The sequence below is a fragment of the Oenanthe melanoleuca genome, chromosome 3 (assembly GCF_029582105.1).
Source record: "Oenanthe melanoleuca isolate GR-GAL-2019-014 chromosome 3, OMel1.0, whole genome shotgun sequence".
NCBI classification, from domain to species: Eukaryota; Metazoa; Chordata; class Aves; order Passeriformes; family Muscicapidae; genus Oenanthe; species Oenanthe melanoleuca.
This window is the reverse complement of record NC_079336.1, coordinates 79,667,644-79,681,209: the sequence shown is the minus strand read 5'-3', so window position 1 is coordinate 79,681,209 and position 13,566 is coordinate 79,667,644. Positions and strand designations below refer to the sequence as shown.

Below are 13,566 nucleotides of genomic sequence, written 5' to 3'. Positions count from 1 at the left end.
TTTGACTTGTTTTTCTATTTCTTTTTCCAGCAATCAACTATCCCAATCCAACAGGTAAGCAGCAAGACCTTTGTGTTAATGCTTTGAATGTAATGTACGTTACTTGAGTGCTCCAGCAGCTGGAAAAAACAGCTGACTTTGTCAAATCATTTTTTCCCCAAAAGAGGATGAAATCACATACACTTAAGCTTCCAGTAAATACTGCTATTTGTTGTACCTTGAGTTATTGCCAGGACACTTATGCCAGGGATATGCCTCTCACTCACACCTGATTTCTTTGTGATGGGGTAGGCTGTGATCTTGAACACCCACCCCCATGCCCCAGCATGAACAATCTGCTTCCAGTAAGCAGGTTACTAAATGTTCCCCAAAATATCTGTGTTTAGGAATATTTCTCATCCTCTTCTGACTAGAAATGATACCACCTGGTATCTCTGCTGGTGTGGAGCAGTCTCCAGCTCAGATCTGTCTCTTCTTGCAAACTCTTTGAGCACAGTCACTTTCTTCTTCCCCTTTAGTGTCATAGCTGTTAACTTGCTTATTTACCTTCTGGTTATTCTTGGCAAGATGCAGGCCTGTCTGTATTGAGTATCCAGAGTTCCCATTGATTTTGAGAGCAGAATACACAAGAATACACAAGGTTCTTTAATACCAACATGATAGTGCCCATTGAGCACAAAAGAGGAATTTCAGCTTGCTGTAAGTAGTGGGGGAATGATCTCCAGGGGATGCAACAAGGTCCCTTCACTTTGTAGGATGTAAGCCCAGGAGAAGTTCTTGGGCAGAGATGGGCACAGAACTTGCTAGTGCTCCATGGAGAGCATGGGGCTGTTTCTCCCTGTTTCCAGCTGCTGAGTCAGTATTCAGTGTTTTTATGTATTACTCTATGTGTAGGTAAGTGCTACTGCTGCACTTCAGGGTAGCAGTGTGGGGAGAAGCCAGGATTAGGTGATGGCAGAATCAGGATAAGGTGCTGTATTGTTGAGGCAGCTCCAGGGTGTTAATTCTTGCACATTCACACCCTGAAGATGGCTTGGTGAACAATACTCTGCCTGAGAGTAGGAGCTTCTTACAGAGTCAAAGGGATTTTGTGGGTCTAATTCCTGATTCCATTTGCTTTCTTTTCCTTATTCCTGATCTACTTTAAATATGCTCCATAGAAGACTCACTGGGAAACACAGAGCATATTGCCAGGGACCTACTCCAGAACGTGTCTCTCAATACTTATTAGGGGAGCCAAGCATCCCAACCCACAGGTGGAAGTGACAAAATCTGGCCTTTTGCCACTTGCTTTTACACTGCATAAATCACTGGTAAACCCAGAGCAACTTCAGTCCTAATTGTGTCAATCTCTTGGGATCTTTGTAAACTGAGCCTTCAGACTGCCTGCCTGGGGTAGCTTTGGCAGCTTGATTGAGTCCAGAACTACTGCAGGAAATTTGCCTATGGTGGAACATAACTCAGCCACTCATGCTTTTCATGCAGTAAACCCAACACTTATGATTTCCTCTTGATATAAATTGCCCAGACTCTGGTGGATTTTGGGTTCTCTGGGTCGGTTGTGAGAGCCTTGCCTGTGAGTTCACACCTTGAGACTGACTGCTTAAAATCAGACCTACCACACTTGCTTTCAGATACACCCTTTCCATTCAGACCTGCTGCCAGTGAAATATGAGCCCAAAGGCTTTTAGCTCTTTCTTTGGACCACGGCTGAGTTCCCCAACTCTCATCTCAAAAACATGGAAATCCCTCCTGCTACCTCTTCTTTTCATACTTCCCCTGCTGCCACCACCCCCAGGGAAAAGTTCAGACTAGGCTGCTGAGCCAAATTCTGGGAGCAAACATTGAAAGCTCTGGAGTGAAAGGCAAAGATTAGATGATTAATGCCTCTGGCAGCCTGATCCAAGGGCATGCACAATGGTGATTAATTTACAAACTCTGAGAGTCACTTAATACAATTACTTCTTCATGCATTTTCTCTCTCAGCCTAATAAGATGTTAATAACATTGGGGCAGGCATGTGTGTGGCATGGTTACAGAGCCAGATATTGGGTTATAAAGGAAAAGAAAAAGAAGAGCAGAGGAAGTGAACAAAAGACATTGGGAATTTCTAATATTTAGAGGTTACAAATAAGACTGACTCTTAAAAATCAGTTAATCTGGTTCTAAAAAACAGAATTTGTGTTTTTAAAACTGCCTAAGAATTATCTTAATTATAACATTTTACCTTAAAGTTCTCATAGAATAACTGATTATTTTAACGTTGTGACCAAATTCCAGTGCTGGGGAATCTGCTTTGTCCTTACCTCCTCTGCAATTTTATTTGGATGTAACCTTTGCTTTCTAAACTAAACTCTGGAATGCTGCCCCATGAGCCATTCCAGCTCCTCATCCCTGAGTGGTTCCCTTGTTTTATCAGACATGAACTTGTAACCTTGGTGATGAGGTCATTAAGAAGTATATGGCATAGCTGGTTTATTTTTTGGTTTGCCAAGGTGACTTGCCCTATCAGAGCAGCAGCACTATTTCTCACATACCTGCAGTCTGGCTGAGTGTGGTGCTAAAACCACGATTTTGGGACCATGGGCAAGTACAGTGAGTGGGGATCCGTGGCAGATGTTGGCTGTTGTAGATTAGCCTGGCTTGTTGCTTACCATCTATTGCTGATGTATCTGGTCTCTGATAATGCTCAGAGTCCAGAGGAATCCACGTTTATTCAGGTAAGAACATGTGGGAATGAGATGTCAGCCTGTGTTTAGAGTTGGATTACTCAAGTTTGTGCCCATTCTTAAAGAATGTTTTGTAATGCAAAGGTTAAAAAAGGTGACAGTTCCTTGTATCTCGATGGCAAATGGAATGACTTAACCAGTTACAAAGCATTGCAAAGCTTTCTTCCATTACTGGTTATAAAATCCCTGGAAAATGGGAGAGACTGTTAAATATTCTTTCTTACATCATGGCTTACTTTGAGGTCTCAATACAGTTCCCATTGTCTTCATTTTCTAGATGGGGAAACTGATGTCCAGAAAGTGATAGCCTGTGGGTCACACAGCAGGTCTGCAACAGAGCTGGGGCTTGGAGCATGATCCTTTGTGCTCCGAGCCAGTGTCAGTTGTCACACCACAGCTAAATGATGAAGGCAATTTTATTCAAGTGCACTCCATCTGCTATTCACCCATAGTCTGCAGCTAGAATAGGATTATTATTTTTTGCATTCATCTGGCAGCCAGAATTTCAGAATCAGGGATGGCTTTCCCCTAAGGACTTGAAAGGAAAGCCTCCATTATGTTTCTCAAGAAGGCAAAGCAACAAGAAATGCTAATAGCCACAGTAGAGGGTCTCTCCCCTGAGAATGCAGGGAGGAGTCTGTAACTGAGAGCAAACATCTCTGCACTCTGAGCTGCCACCACTGCAAAGCCTGCCAAGGAAATCTGTTTGGTGAAGACAGCACTAAATTCAGCTTTTGAGGAGCTAGCTCCCCTGTCACCTCCACCTTGCCTATAACAATCCAGAGAGCAACTTCTCTATTCAATATTTAAATTCATTCCTTACATTTTAAACAGTAAGCTTCCTTTACACTGTGATGATGAGCCAGGATCCCTGGCAAATGGTGAAAGTCTTCAAGAAGATTTGCAACACACAGTCAGGTCAAAAGTCACATCACCTCTGGTACAGCATGTGGTTTTTAAAGGTTTTCCTCTTGGCTGGATCTGCCAGGTTTGTCCTGGTGAACCTTGTTGATAACCATCCAGAGGTGACATGCTGGCAGTGCCTCAAACCACACTGCACCCTTCCTAGTTATTCATGGCACCTCCACTTGTAGCTCAGAGAAACCACAGAGCTTTGCTTTCCTGTGGCTTGTTTTAAATCAGAGGACCAGGAGTCAGAGCACTTGGGTTCTGTGTTCCACTTAGGCACTGCCTGCTGTGACCTCAAATGTGTCTCTCCATACTTTGTGCATCTGTTTCCCCACATGTAATGCAGAAGATACACAGAAAGAGGCATTGCTATGCTAAAGAGAAGTTAAGCCTTGTTCTTTAGCTGTTGCAAAGTGCCTTGAGCTCCCAAGCTAAGCAGAGGCGATGTGCTGGAGCTCCAAATCCTGCACAGCAAGTGATGTTGCACAGAAGATGGATCATGTTGCTGGTTAAGCAACAGCACTGCTCAATCTGTGATGCATGGGACCCTTCTGTTTTATGTGCTCTGCTAGAAGCATTGCCTTCTGGAAGGAGCTGCATTTGGCTGAGAAGAGAGGATGCACTCAGGGCCCCGTTTGGATGCTAAAAGAGCTCTCTGCTGGTTTTTGAGTCAACTTCTCTCAGCAGTCTCATTCCTTTCTTACAAATGAGGCACAGTAGTCCACCAGGCTGGCACAACCAGGGCTTGGTGCTAAGTTGGGAATGCCATCCTCAGGTCCTCTTGACTTGCACAGCTCTCTCTGATCTCCACCTGAGCTTGTGCTTTCTCCTTAATCTGCCTTTGCTTTGATTTCTGTGCCTCCTCGTTTGTGGTTTGTTCCCTCTCAATCAGTTGTCTGGCTGACCTGTGTTACAGCTTCCAGCTCTGCTTTCCACCTGATATTCCCTGTTAAGGTAATTCTGTGTTGGAGAAAGATGTCATCTTTCTTTGAAAGTCCGTGTGCTCAACAGGGTCAGAGGCACAAACCGCCCTGGTGCTTTTGCAAAAGGACAGTCGCTGTGGATCCTGCTGTGTAAAATAATGTCATTCTAAGAGAAAATGTGTCTTTTTTAACTGCAGCTGGCAACCCATGAGCTGGAATCATGCAGATGTTTTTGTCTAGTGGAGAGCAACCAGGGGTATTACACCACCCAGTAACATCAGCATTGTGGGCTCCAGCCTCTCCTTTGAGGGCCACTGGGGATCTGGTACAGCCATGAACTCCCTTCTCTCAGCCAAAACAGCTGAGCAAGGATCCTTAGGAGCTGCCTTCTGACTCTTTTCTCCTTCCATCTCTTTGTTCTGGGGATGAAAGAGACCCCCCCTATCCCACAGAGTTACCCTGTCTCAGACCCTGCAAGCATCTGCCCTGTCCTCTGCTTCCTTCTCCTTCAGCTCCAGGTGCCATTGGGCCCCGTGTTAGGCACTGCAGAGCAGTGGCTAATTTAGATTTGGATGCTAATTAGAAATGAGCAGATTGAGCAGAAAGCACTTGGGCAGGGTTAATCAGCAGTTAAGTGGCCAGCCCAGACAAGCTCCCGATGGCTGTGCTCAGCCCAGAGGAGAGGACACGCAGTGCTTCCCACTGAGCTTGCTGAAAACACAGTGCCCTGGTCTGTGAACCAGGCCCTTGACTTGCTACACATCGTCCAACCTGTGCTGGCAAAGACATTTTTGCAGGTTACTACAGGAGGCTGCATCCTCTTTTCTCACTGCTTTGATGGGATGCTGAAAAGAGACAGGCGAGAGGGGAAAACCCATTCTCTACCACAGACCTTTGATGTCTATTTGTATTACAGTTGTTTTCTTTTCCAAGTGGGAGGGAATGGGGAGGATGCTAGCTGTAGGGTAGCCACCAGAAGGTGCAGCATCTCAGAGCCAAGATTCTGTTCATTTCATGGGTAGTCTCTCTTCTCTGGTACAAGGTAACAGATTTTATTGTGTGTGGTAGGTGTAAAAAGCTCCTACCATCACACTGTACTGCTTCTGGAGCTTTTGGCCTTGACACTGCAGAAAACTTCCCTTGTGTGTCCCATGCTTGGCACCCATCCCATAGGTTGAGGACCCTGCTCTGTCCTACATGTCCTGCCAGAGTCACACATGCCAGGAGAAAAACCCTCCTGTCCAGGAACCACAGCAAGTCCTCACTGAACATACAGCAATGCAGGAGCCCCAGGAGGCATTAGGGCTTCTCTTCATCTAGGCATGATAAATAATAGTGGGAGGTAAACCCAAAAAAGTTGAGTCTTGCACCAGCATGCCATGGATGAGGCTCCTAGCACAGTCCAAGCCCTTGTTGAGAGCCTTGTTTTCCTTTGTGAATGTTTTATTTCATGGCTTTATCTTTCCATTTCATAGCACACCTCCTTGCTCTTACTTAAAAGCAGCAATTAAAGATACCTGTGCTTGCTGTATCTACATCATTCACAAGGTCCAAGATCCCACTTCCAGCTCATTCTCCAGCTCTGGTTTCTGTCCAGGGACCTTTCAAAACATACAGCAGTTTGCACATCACTTCTTGGACCTGTTTTCTCTTTCTCTTTTGCCTGTTTTTTCCATCTCTCTCCTATTGTGCCAGCAGTGTAAAGCTGGTTCTTGACCTTTGCTTTTGTGACTCAAAACTACCTTTTTAACACAAAGGTTACAATCTTCAGCCTAGTCATGTCCAATTCATTCCAATATCTGCAAGTCCATATTGGGTTATGTCTATGCACAAGATTTTTCATCTGTCTTACAATATTGCTGTAGGGTGTAGCTGTCTTGTGGTAGTAATAAAAGTGAGCCCTAATGCACATGTGGTTGATCCTACATAAAAATCTTTTACCTAGGTGTTTTATTTTGTTAAGGGAACCAGCCTAAGCTGCAAAATCAAATGTGCCTTTTAGCTGTTGTAAATTAGATGTACTCTGGCTAAATGACACGTTTGTTGTGCTGAGCTGACCTCTTCTCCACAGCTGATTTTTTTTCATGTGTGTCATAGTTTAGTTAAATATATAGCCTGAAGGGGGGTCATCTGCTTCTACATTTTGCTCTCTCCTGGGGAAATTATTCTACCATCAAGTAGTTCTGATATAAAGGCCCTTGTAGCCAGTTTGCCTTCGGTGATCTTTTTACTCTCCTCTACATTTGCCCCTTCAGATCTCTCAGAGAATCTTTCTCTTTAGCCATAATAGCTTTATTCCATTTTGTCAGACCATCACATCCATCAGCCTGAATTAACACTCCTGTAGTAACACTAATCACTGATGTATTATGGGTAGCGATAGGAAAAGGGGGAACATTTTTAAATAAAAGAGGGGACATTTCGATTAGATTTTAAGAGTAAATTCCTTACTCAGGGAATGGTGAGGCACTGGAACAGGCTGCCCAGAGATGTTATGGGTACCCCATCTGTGAAAGTGTTCAAGGTCAGGTTGGATGGGTCCCTGGACAGCCTGATCTAGTGAATGGCATCCCTGGCCGTGGCCATGGGTTTGGAACTGAATGGGCTTTGAGGCTGCTTCCAACTCAGCCCATTCTGTGATTTCTGTGATTTCTGTGATTTCTGTGACGCTTTCCTTTTCAGCCTCCTCCCGAGGTCAGGGGCTGCCCACCTGTCCCCAGCTGGACACAGAGCCTCAGTGGTGACCCCGCACTGCTGTCAGCACCCAGGCAGCTTGGGGAGCTGTTCGCAGCTGAGCAGCCCCTTCCCTCCCCGTGCCCACAGATAACACCTGCCGCTTCGAGGACGAGAAGATCTGCGGCTTCGTGCAGGACAAGATGGACAACTTCGACTGGACGCGGCAGAACGCGCTGACGCAGAACCCCAAGCGCACCGTCAACACGGGGCCCCCGACCGACATCAGCGGCACGCCGGAGGGTAGGCAGGCTCCGGGCTGCTTCTGCCTCGCAGGGCAGCTCCTGTCGGCAGTCTCACAGCCCTGGCAGCTGATGGAGGGCTGATCTGCTTCCTGCCTCACACAGGGAGCAGGCAGTTAATTTGCATGTTACTGATTGGAATTAAGCACGCAATTAAAACACCCACAACTTTGTTGAAGGGAATAGTGTGAGCATTAGTTCTTGTTGTCAGCTAATTGCCTGATGCTAATGCCCTTGCACTGTTTGATGCTTGTTTTGAAAGAAAAAAATGGATAAACAAGTAGGAGAATAGCTCTTACACCTAGAAATGGTTCTAGTGGTTTTAGTGAGCTATTTCCTCAAAGAAGTTCTCAGGGATGCCAAACAGATCTCCTTAGTACCAAGCACAGAAGCATGAGAGACCAGACAGGAGCTGCCTCACCTATAGCTGGAGGAGACTGGTGTTATGTATTGCTCACCCTAGCTGTGTGTGGAGTACATGCTCCCAGTTTAGCTGGACACTACATCCCTCATTCTGTAATAAAGAAAGTAAATTTGTATGCAAACACATATCTTTAAAAACAAAATGGGAAACATCCCATGGCCCACTAAGGAAATGGTTTTTCCCATTAGTGTTCAGTACACCAACCTGATTGAGGATTGAAAATGATGTTAACAAATTAAATGGCTAATCTCTTCCTTCTGTTAAAAACTGCTTTGGTATTGTTCTCTTTAGACAACAATATTGTTTAGGCTAGATGTACCGAACCCTCTCTCACTCTGAGGCTGAGAAATTAGCCTGAAAAGGTTTCTCTTTCTGGTGTTCTCCAGTGCAGTCAGCTCTGAGGCTCTTTGTGCAGCCAGGCAGATGTGCATGTGCATGTTCAGGGGTTCACCTGCTACATGTGCTCACAGCAGGTCTGCAGATGCCTGTCTCTCCTGCACTTCCCTAAATACTGCCGAGGCAGGGGAGGCACTGTGGATACCCTGCAAGTGTCTCTGGCCAGGATCACAGCAGGCAGACCCATGTCTCCCAGAGGAGGGGTGGTCTGGCATCCCATCATTTGGAGGAAGGGTGACCCACCTCTCCCTCATTCTGCAGGTTATTACATGTTCATCGAGGCGTCCCGGCCGCGGGTGACAGGAGACAAAGCCCGGCTCATCAGCCCCCTCTACAACATCTCTGCCAAGTATTACTGTGTCTCCTTCTACTACCACATGTACGGGAAGCACATTGGTGAGTGCCCCCTGGGGAAGGGTAAACTCAGCCTCAGCTGGGCTCTTGGGAAAGTCTCCAGCCTCTTGCTCCAGCAGCTGTGCCTGCGACCAGAATTCCAGAGAGTGGGAGTCCTACTCCAGTGTTCCAAGCAGCAGGGTGGGCTGCTGCACTCAGATATTTGTCAGTAGCCAGCAGTGTCAGGGTTGTGAGGCTGTCACAGCCCATCCTTGGGGCAGCAGCAGACAGTCAGTCTGTCCATTGGACAGGAGAGGAGAGTGAAGGGTGTGAGAGAGCTCTGGGGTGGCCACAGGCACATCGGGGGGCACAGGGTGTGTTCCCCCAGGAACTGGGGCCAAGGGGCTGCCTGCTCTGCCTGGCTCCCTCCTCTCACTGCTGCAAGCCTCCAGTGCAGTGAGCACCACAGAGGCGCCTGGCACACTAATGAGTTTCCATATCCAGTCAAGGAGCAACTGCTAATTCGTCACCTCTTGATTATAATTTCATTAATTTGAATAATAGATGCACTCTTTCCACAGCACACAGGGTTATTAATCACCTGCTGGACTAGAGCCTGACTGGAAAATCAGGGCCCAGGCAGCAATGTGTCCGCCCTTCAATAAGCGGGGTTAATTAACCACTCTCTGCTCAGTACTGCAGATGTCACTGGGAGGGAACATGCTCCTGAGTCTGGCCACATCTCTGTGCACATGTGAGAGGTTAAACTGCAAAACCTGGGCAAGGCTGAAGCCCTGACAGCATGGGTGTTGGGGGATAGGAGCTGGGCTGGAGTTCACTGAGCAGGTCCCCACCTGTGTCTGCCTTTTGAGGGTTCATATCTGCTCTCTGCACTTAGATTTGGGCTTGGTCAGAGGTGTTTTCACACACCTGGATTCCCCCTGGAGACAGGCTGCTCCATGTTGTAGTCATGCCAGCAGTGGCAGATTGCTCAGGCAGAGCACTGTCAGTGTTGGCTCGCACCAGATTTTCCTGGACCTGCTGGTCCTGCTGATGCTGTCTGGCAAACTCATGTTCCCTGCAGCTGGCCCTTATGGTAAGTCAGCTCTGCTGCCTAATTCCTGCCCATCTTCTCCTGGAGGCTTGGAAAGAGGTCTCATTCTTTGAGGAAGAGTGGCCCAGACTGGTGGGAGATTGGCAAAAAGAAGATGTGGAGAGAGGAGGCCTCTCTTGCTTTTTTTCATGTGTCATATTCCCAAGTTCATTTCACAGGTGAAGTAAAAGCTTATCGATATTTGCTTGATTCTGGAAGAGAGCTTGGTTTAATAGTTCTCTTGTGGTGGTTTGTCTGGAGATGGGGGGGACTGGACATGCCAGAGAATCAATTCATTACAGGTTTTTTTGCTATTAGCATTTTAACTCTACTGATTTGCTCTACCCACAAATTACCCAGAAGTGACAGTGACTCCTGAGACCTAAGAAAGCCTCAGAGTGCCAATTTCTGTTCCTCTATTGCAGATACCTTTTATATCTGTTGATTTTTCCCTTCAGGCCCCTACCTGACCCCTGTTTTTCGTCTTGTTATTCAAACGGGCTGATAAATTTCTGTGAGGTGGATAGACTCTTTAATGACATATAATTGTCATGGTGGGTGCTGCTGGGCTGAGAGCAAATTTTAAAATCAGACTGATTAGACAGAGATTGAAAGAAAATGTAATGAGAAAAAAAAGTTATTTTTCTTTTGGCCTGTGGAATACATGACTTGGTCCAGCAAACCCACCATATATCTGCCTGTAAATTGAAACTCAGTACCTTGATGCCCTTATTGGCTGAAGTCCTCTCAGAGTTCTTAGGGCAAAACAAGTTTATTCAGCTCTTCTTTAGCCTGGGTAAGAGGAGGGTGTAGAACTCAGTAGGACTTCTCCTGTGAACTGAGGAGAGTACCCTGCCCTCCCATCCATCTCACATATGCAACAATGTGAAGGTGAAGGTGGGGTTGCTGCAATCCTGACCATGCCTTGCTGTCCATAGACCCAGCTATCCCTGATGCCTGTAGTCACAGCCACAGCCCCTGGCTCACCTGGTGCCAGCACAGTCCTGCCAAGCCAGGTGCCAGCAGGAGTGTATCACATTGCTCCTGTCAGCAGACAATGCCAGCCAGAGGGTGGGATGGTGTTTCCCATCCCAGGCCTCTTCCAGCAACTCCAGCTCCATCGTGGAGTAAACTGAAGCTCTGTCACTACAAAAAGTAGCCATATAAAATCCTGACACTTATTTATTTTTTTAATAACCCTTTTATTACCTTTTTTTTTCCCCCCACTACAGAACTTGAAAGCTGGTTTACTCTCACAATTTGACTATAAAATATCCGTAGCCATCCAGGCAAATCTTCCCTGGGAGAGTTCCCAGACACTACTCGTTTATAATAGATATGACGAAAGAGAGAAGCAGAATACAAATGCACTGGTTGTAGCCATGGTATAAAATATTCAGTGACTAGCAGAGCAGGATGCTGTTGAATATCTCTCAGCTGATGAGAGAGCAGTATGAAGGGGAGCTCCCTGGAGGCAATCCCTGCTCTTCTGAAGTTATTTGGTCATCTTTTTTCTTCCTCTGGCCCCCTCTGTAGCAAGCATTCACATTGCCCTATGATCCTGCCAGCCCCAACACAGAAATCGGGAGGAAGGGAAGAAAAGAAATCTCATTTCCACTTTGCATTCAAGAGCAAGGGTGTCTTATTTGCAGCTGGTGTAGAAATGTCAAATGAGGCTCGGTTGGTTGGAGCCTGGTGCTAATGATGCCATCATCATGGCATCAATCCCTGAGTGGGTCATTCACTTAGGAGTTGGACTTGATGATCCTTGTGGGTCCCTTCCAGTTCAGAATATTCTGTGATTTTGTGTTTCTGAGGAATCGCTTGTTTTCTTCAGGGGAAAAAACTAGCCATGGCAGCTAGCAACTATTTGCCAAGTTCAAAAAGCTTCTTTGCCAGGTTGGCTGGGAGCAAATCCTCAAGACCTTGCTTCAGCCATCAGACTCCTTCCCTTCCCAGGGGCTGCCTGAGAGGGGAATGCTTTAAGAGGACAGTTTCCCTGACAGACTGGTTGCACCACAGCCCCCTGCCACCTTTCTCTCATGCCTCCTAACTCAGCGGTAGCCAGGTCATGATCTGTCCAGCCTCCTGCTCACTGCTGGATGCTCCTGCAGGCCCTGCAGCAAGAGATGTCTTCATGGTCAGCTCACAGGAAGAAGGTTGCTGAGAGAGACATGGACATTTCAGCCACTGAATGAACAGTTAAGGCTGTGACTGTTCCAGTGCTGACACAGATCTTATCTGACCACCCCAGCTAAGTCTGGTCTATGTATAATCAGGATGGGAAGCTTCCAATAAAATTATAAACTTCTCGTTGCTTTCTACAGCTTCTTGAGGAGGGAAAGGGGGTGAAAAGTGCCGATCCATGGTATCCAGTGACAGGTTGCATGGGAATGGTTCAAAACTGCATCAGGGAGAATCAAATTTCTTTATTGAAAGGGTGGTCAGACACTGGAATGGGTTTCCTAGAGAGGTGGTCAGGCAGTTGGTGGTCGTAGGTCCTTTCCACCTTTTCTTTCCCTTCATTTCACTTTTTTTTTTTTCCTCTATTCTAAGATCCCATGAAGAACAGTGTTGGGGACTGATTAAGAAGGATTTTGGTTCTGAGTCACTGGAAACAGTAAGACCTGATCAGATCACTTGCCACAGCATCTGACTTCAAGAAAGCCATGGCTGTTTCACAGAGGGAATTGGGCTGTGGGCAGGCCACTTACAGGCAGTGTCACCAGTGAAACTTTCCTGCTGAGGAGGAATGACAGGTCTGGAAGGCCTGCCAAACTGAATTGCTTCTTTACTTCTTCAGCTCAGATCAGACAACCAGTGCAAAGGTGTGTCTGAAAGGCCATGGTGGGTGATCACATGTAGGAGCCAGCAGGTGCCGTGTGTCTTCAACTTGTTTCTGACAAGTGACATAAGTCAGAGCTGTCAGGTCACACAGATTGAGAGGTACCAGAGGTGCCAATGCAAAAGCAGCTTGAAACACAAAGGCATCATTTTCATAAGATTCATTCAGCATCATAGCTCCCTCATTCCTACCCAAACTTTGTTTATGAGCACAGCACCCTGCTACTGCACACTAATACAGGTAGCACCCAGGAGGTAGCTGAATTCTTTTGGATACATGAAGTTTGCCTTATACAGAAATGTGTTGTTCATTAAATCCATGCCATTATCTCCAGTGCAATAACTCTACACAGTAGAGATTACATCACTGGATTGATTGAGGGGAGGCTGATTTTCCTAATGAGTATGATTCACTTCCCCCTAGGCTCTTGAAAACAAGTTGCAGTTAGAGTTAAGTGAACAGTTTGTAATTAAAAAAATGTATTCAATTTTTTTTAATACTCATTCTTTTTCCACTTACTCAGATGTGTTCTTGGCTATCAATAAATAAGTATTTGACTAACGATTTGTTAAGAGATCCAGCACCTTCCTGTGGTCAGTGGTATGGACCCTTTGGCTAGATTGTGGTCTCATCTAGTAGTATCTGCATGGGTTTTTCTGGGAGGTTAGTCAAATACCATGATCATGAGCAAGGATTTAAGTACCTAGCAAGAAGACCACATATTTGTAAAGTGTCATTCTGCCTCTGTGAGTTCAATACAGCGGCTCTGAACCAAGGACAAATGAAGCCATTGTTTTTCTAAAGAATTCAGTGAACTTTGGATTAGAGGCATAGATTTAAAGATTATTAAGACTCAATGGTACTGATACATCATCTAATCAAACTTCCTGCAAAACCAAGGGCAGAGAATTCCATTCACTTACTTTTGCTGGAGCCCAG

General features: G+C 46.1%; 1 protein-coding gene across 1 annotated transcript in view; it reads left to right on the top strand.

The window, feature by feature from the left end:
* The window catches only part of MDGA1 (MAM domain containing glycosylphosphatidylinositol anchor 1), a 134,230-nt gene that overhangs the window by 109,354 nt on the left and 11,310 nt on the right, over positions 1–13,566 (top strand). The window contains exons 12-14 of the mRNA XM_056487567.1: positions 31–54; positions 7,385–7,537; positions 8,618–8,752. Of these exons, the coding sequence (XP_056343542.1) occupies positions 31–54; positions 7,385–7,537; positions 8,618–8,752 (312 nt within the window). The remainder of the gene's footprint in view (positions 1–30; positions 55–7,384; positions 7,538–8,617; positions 8,753–13,566) is intronic.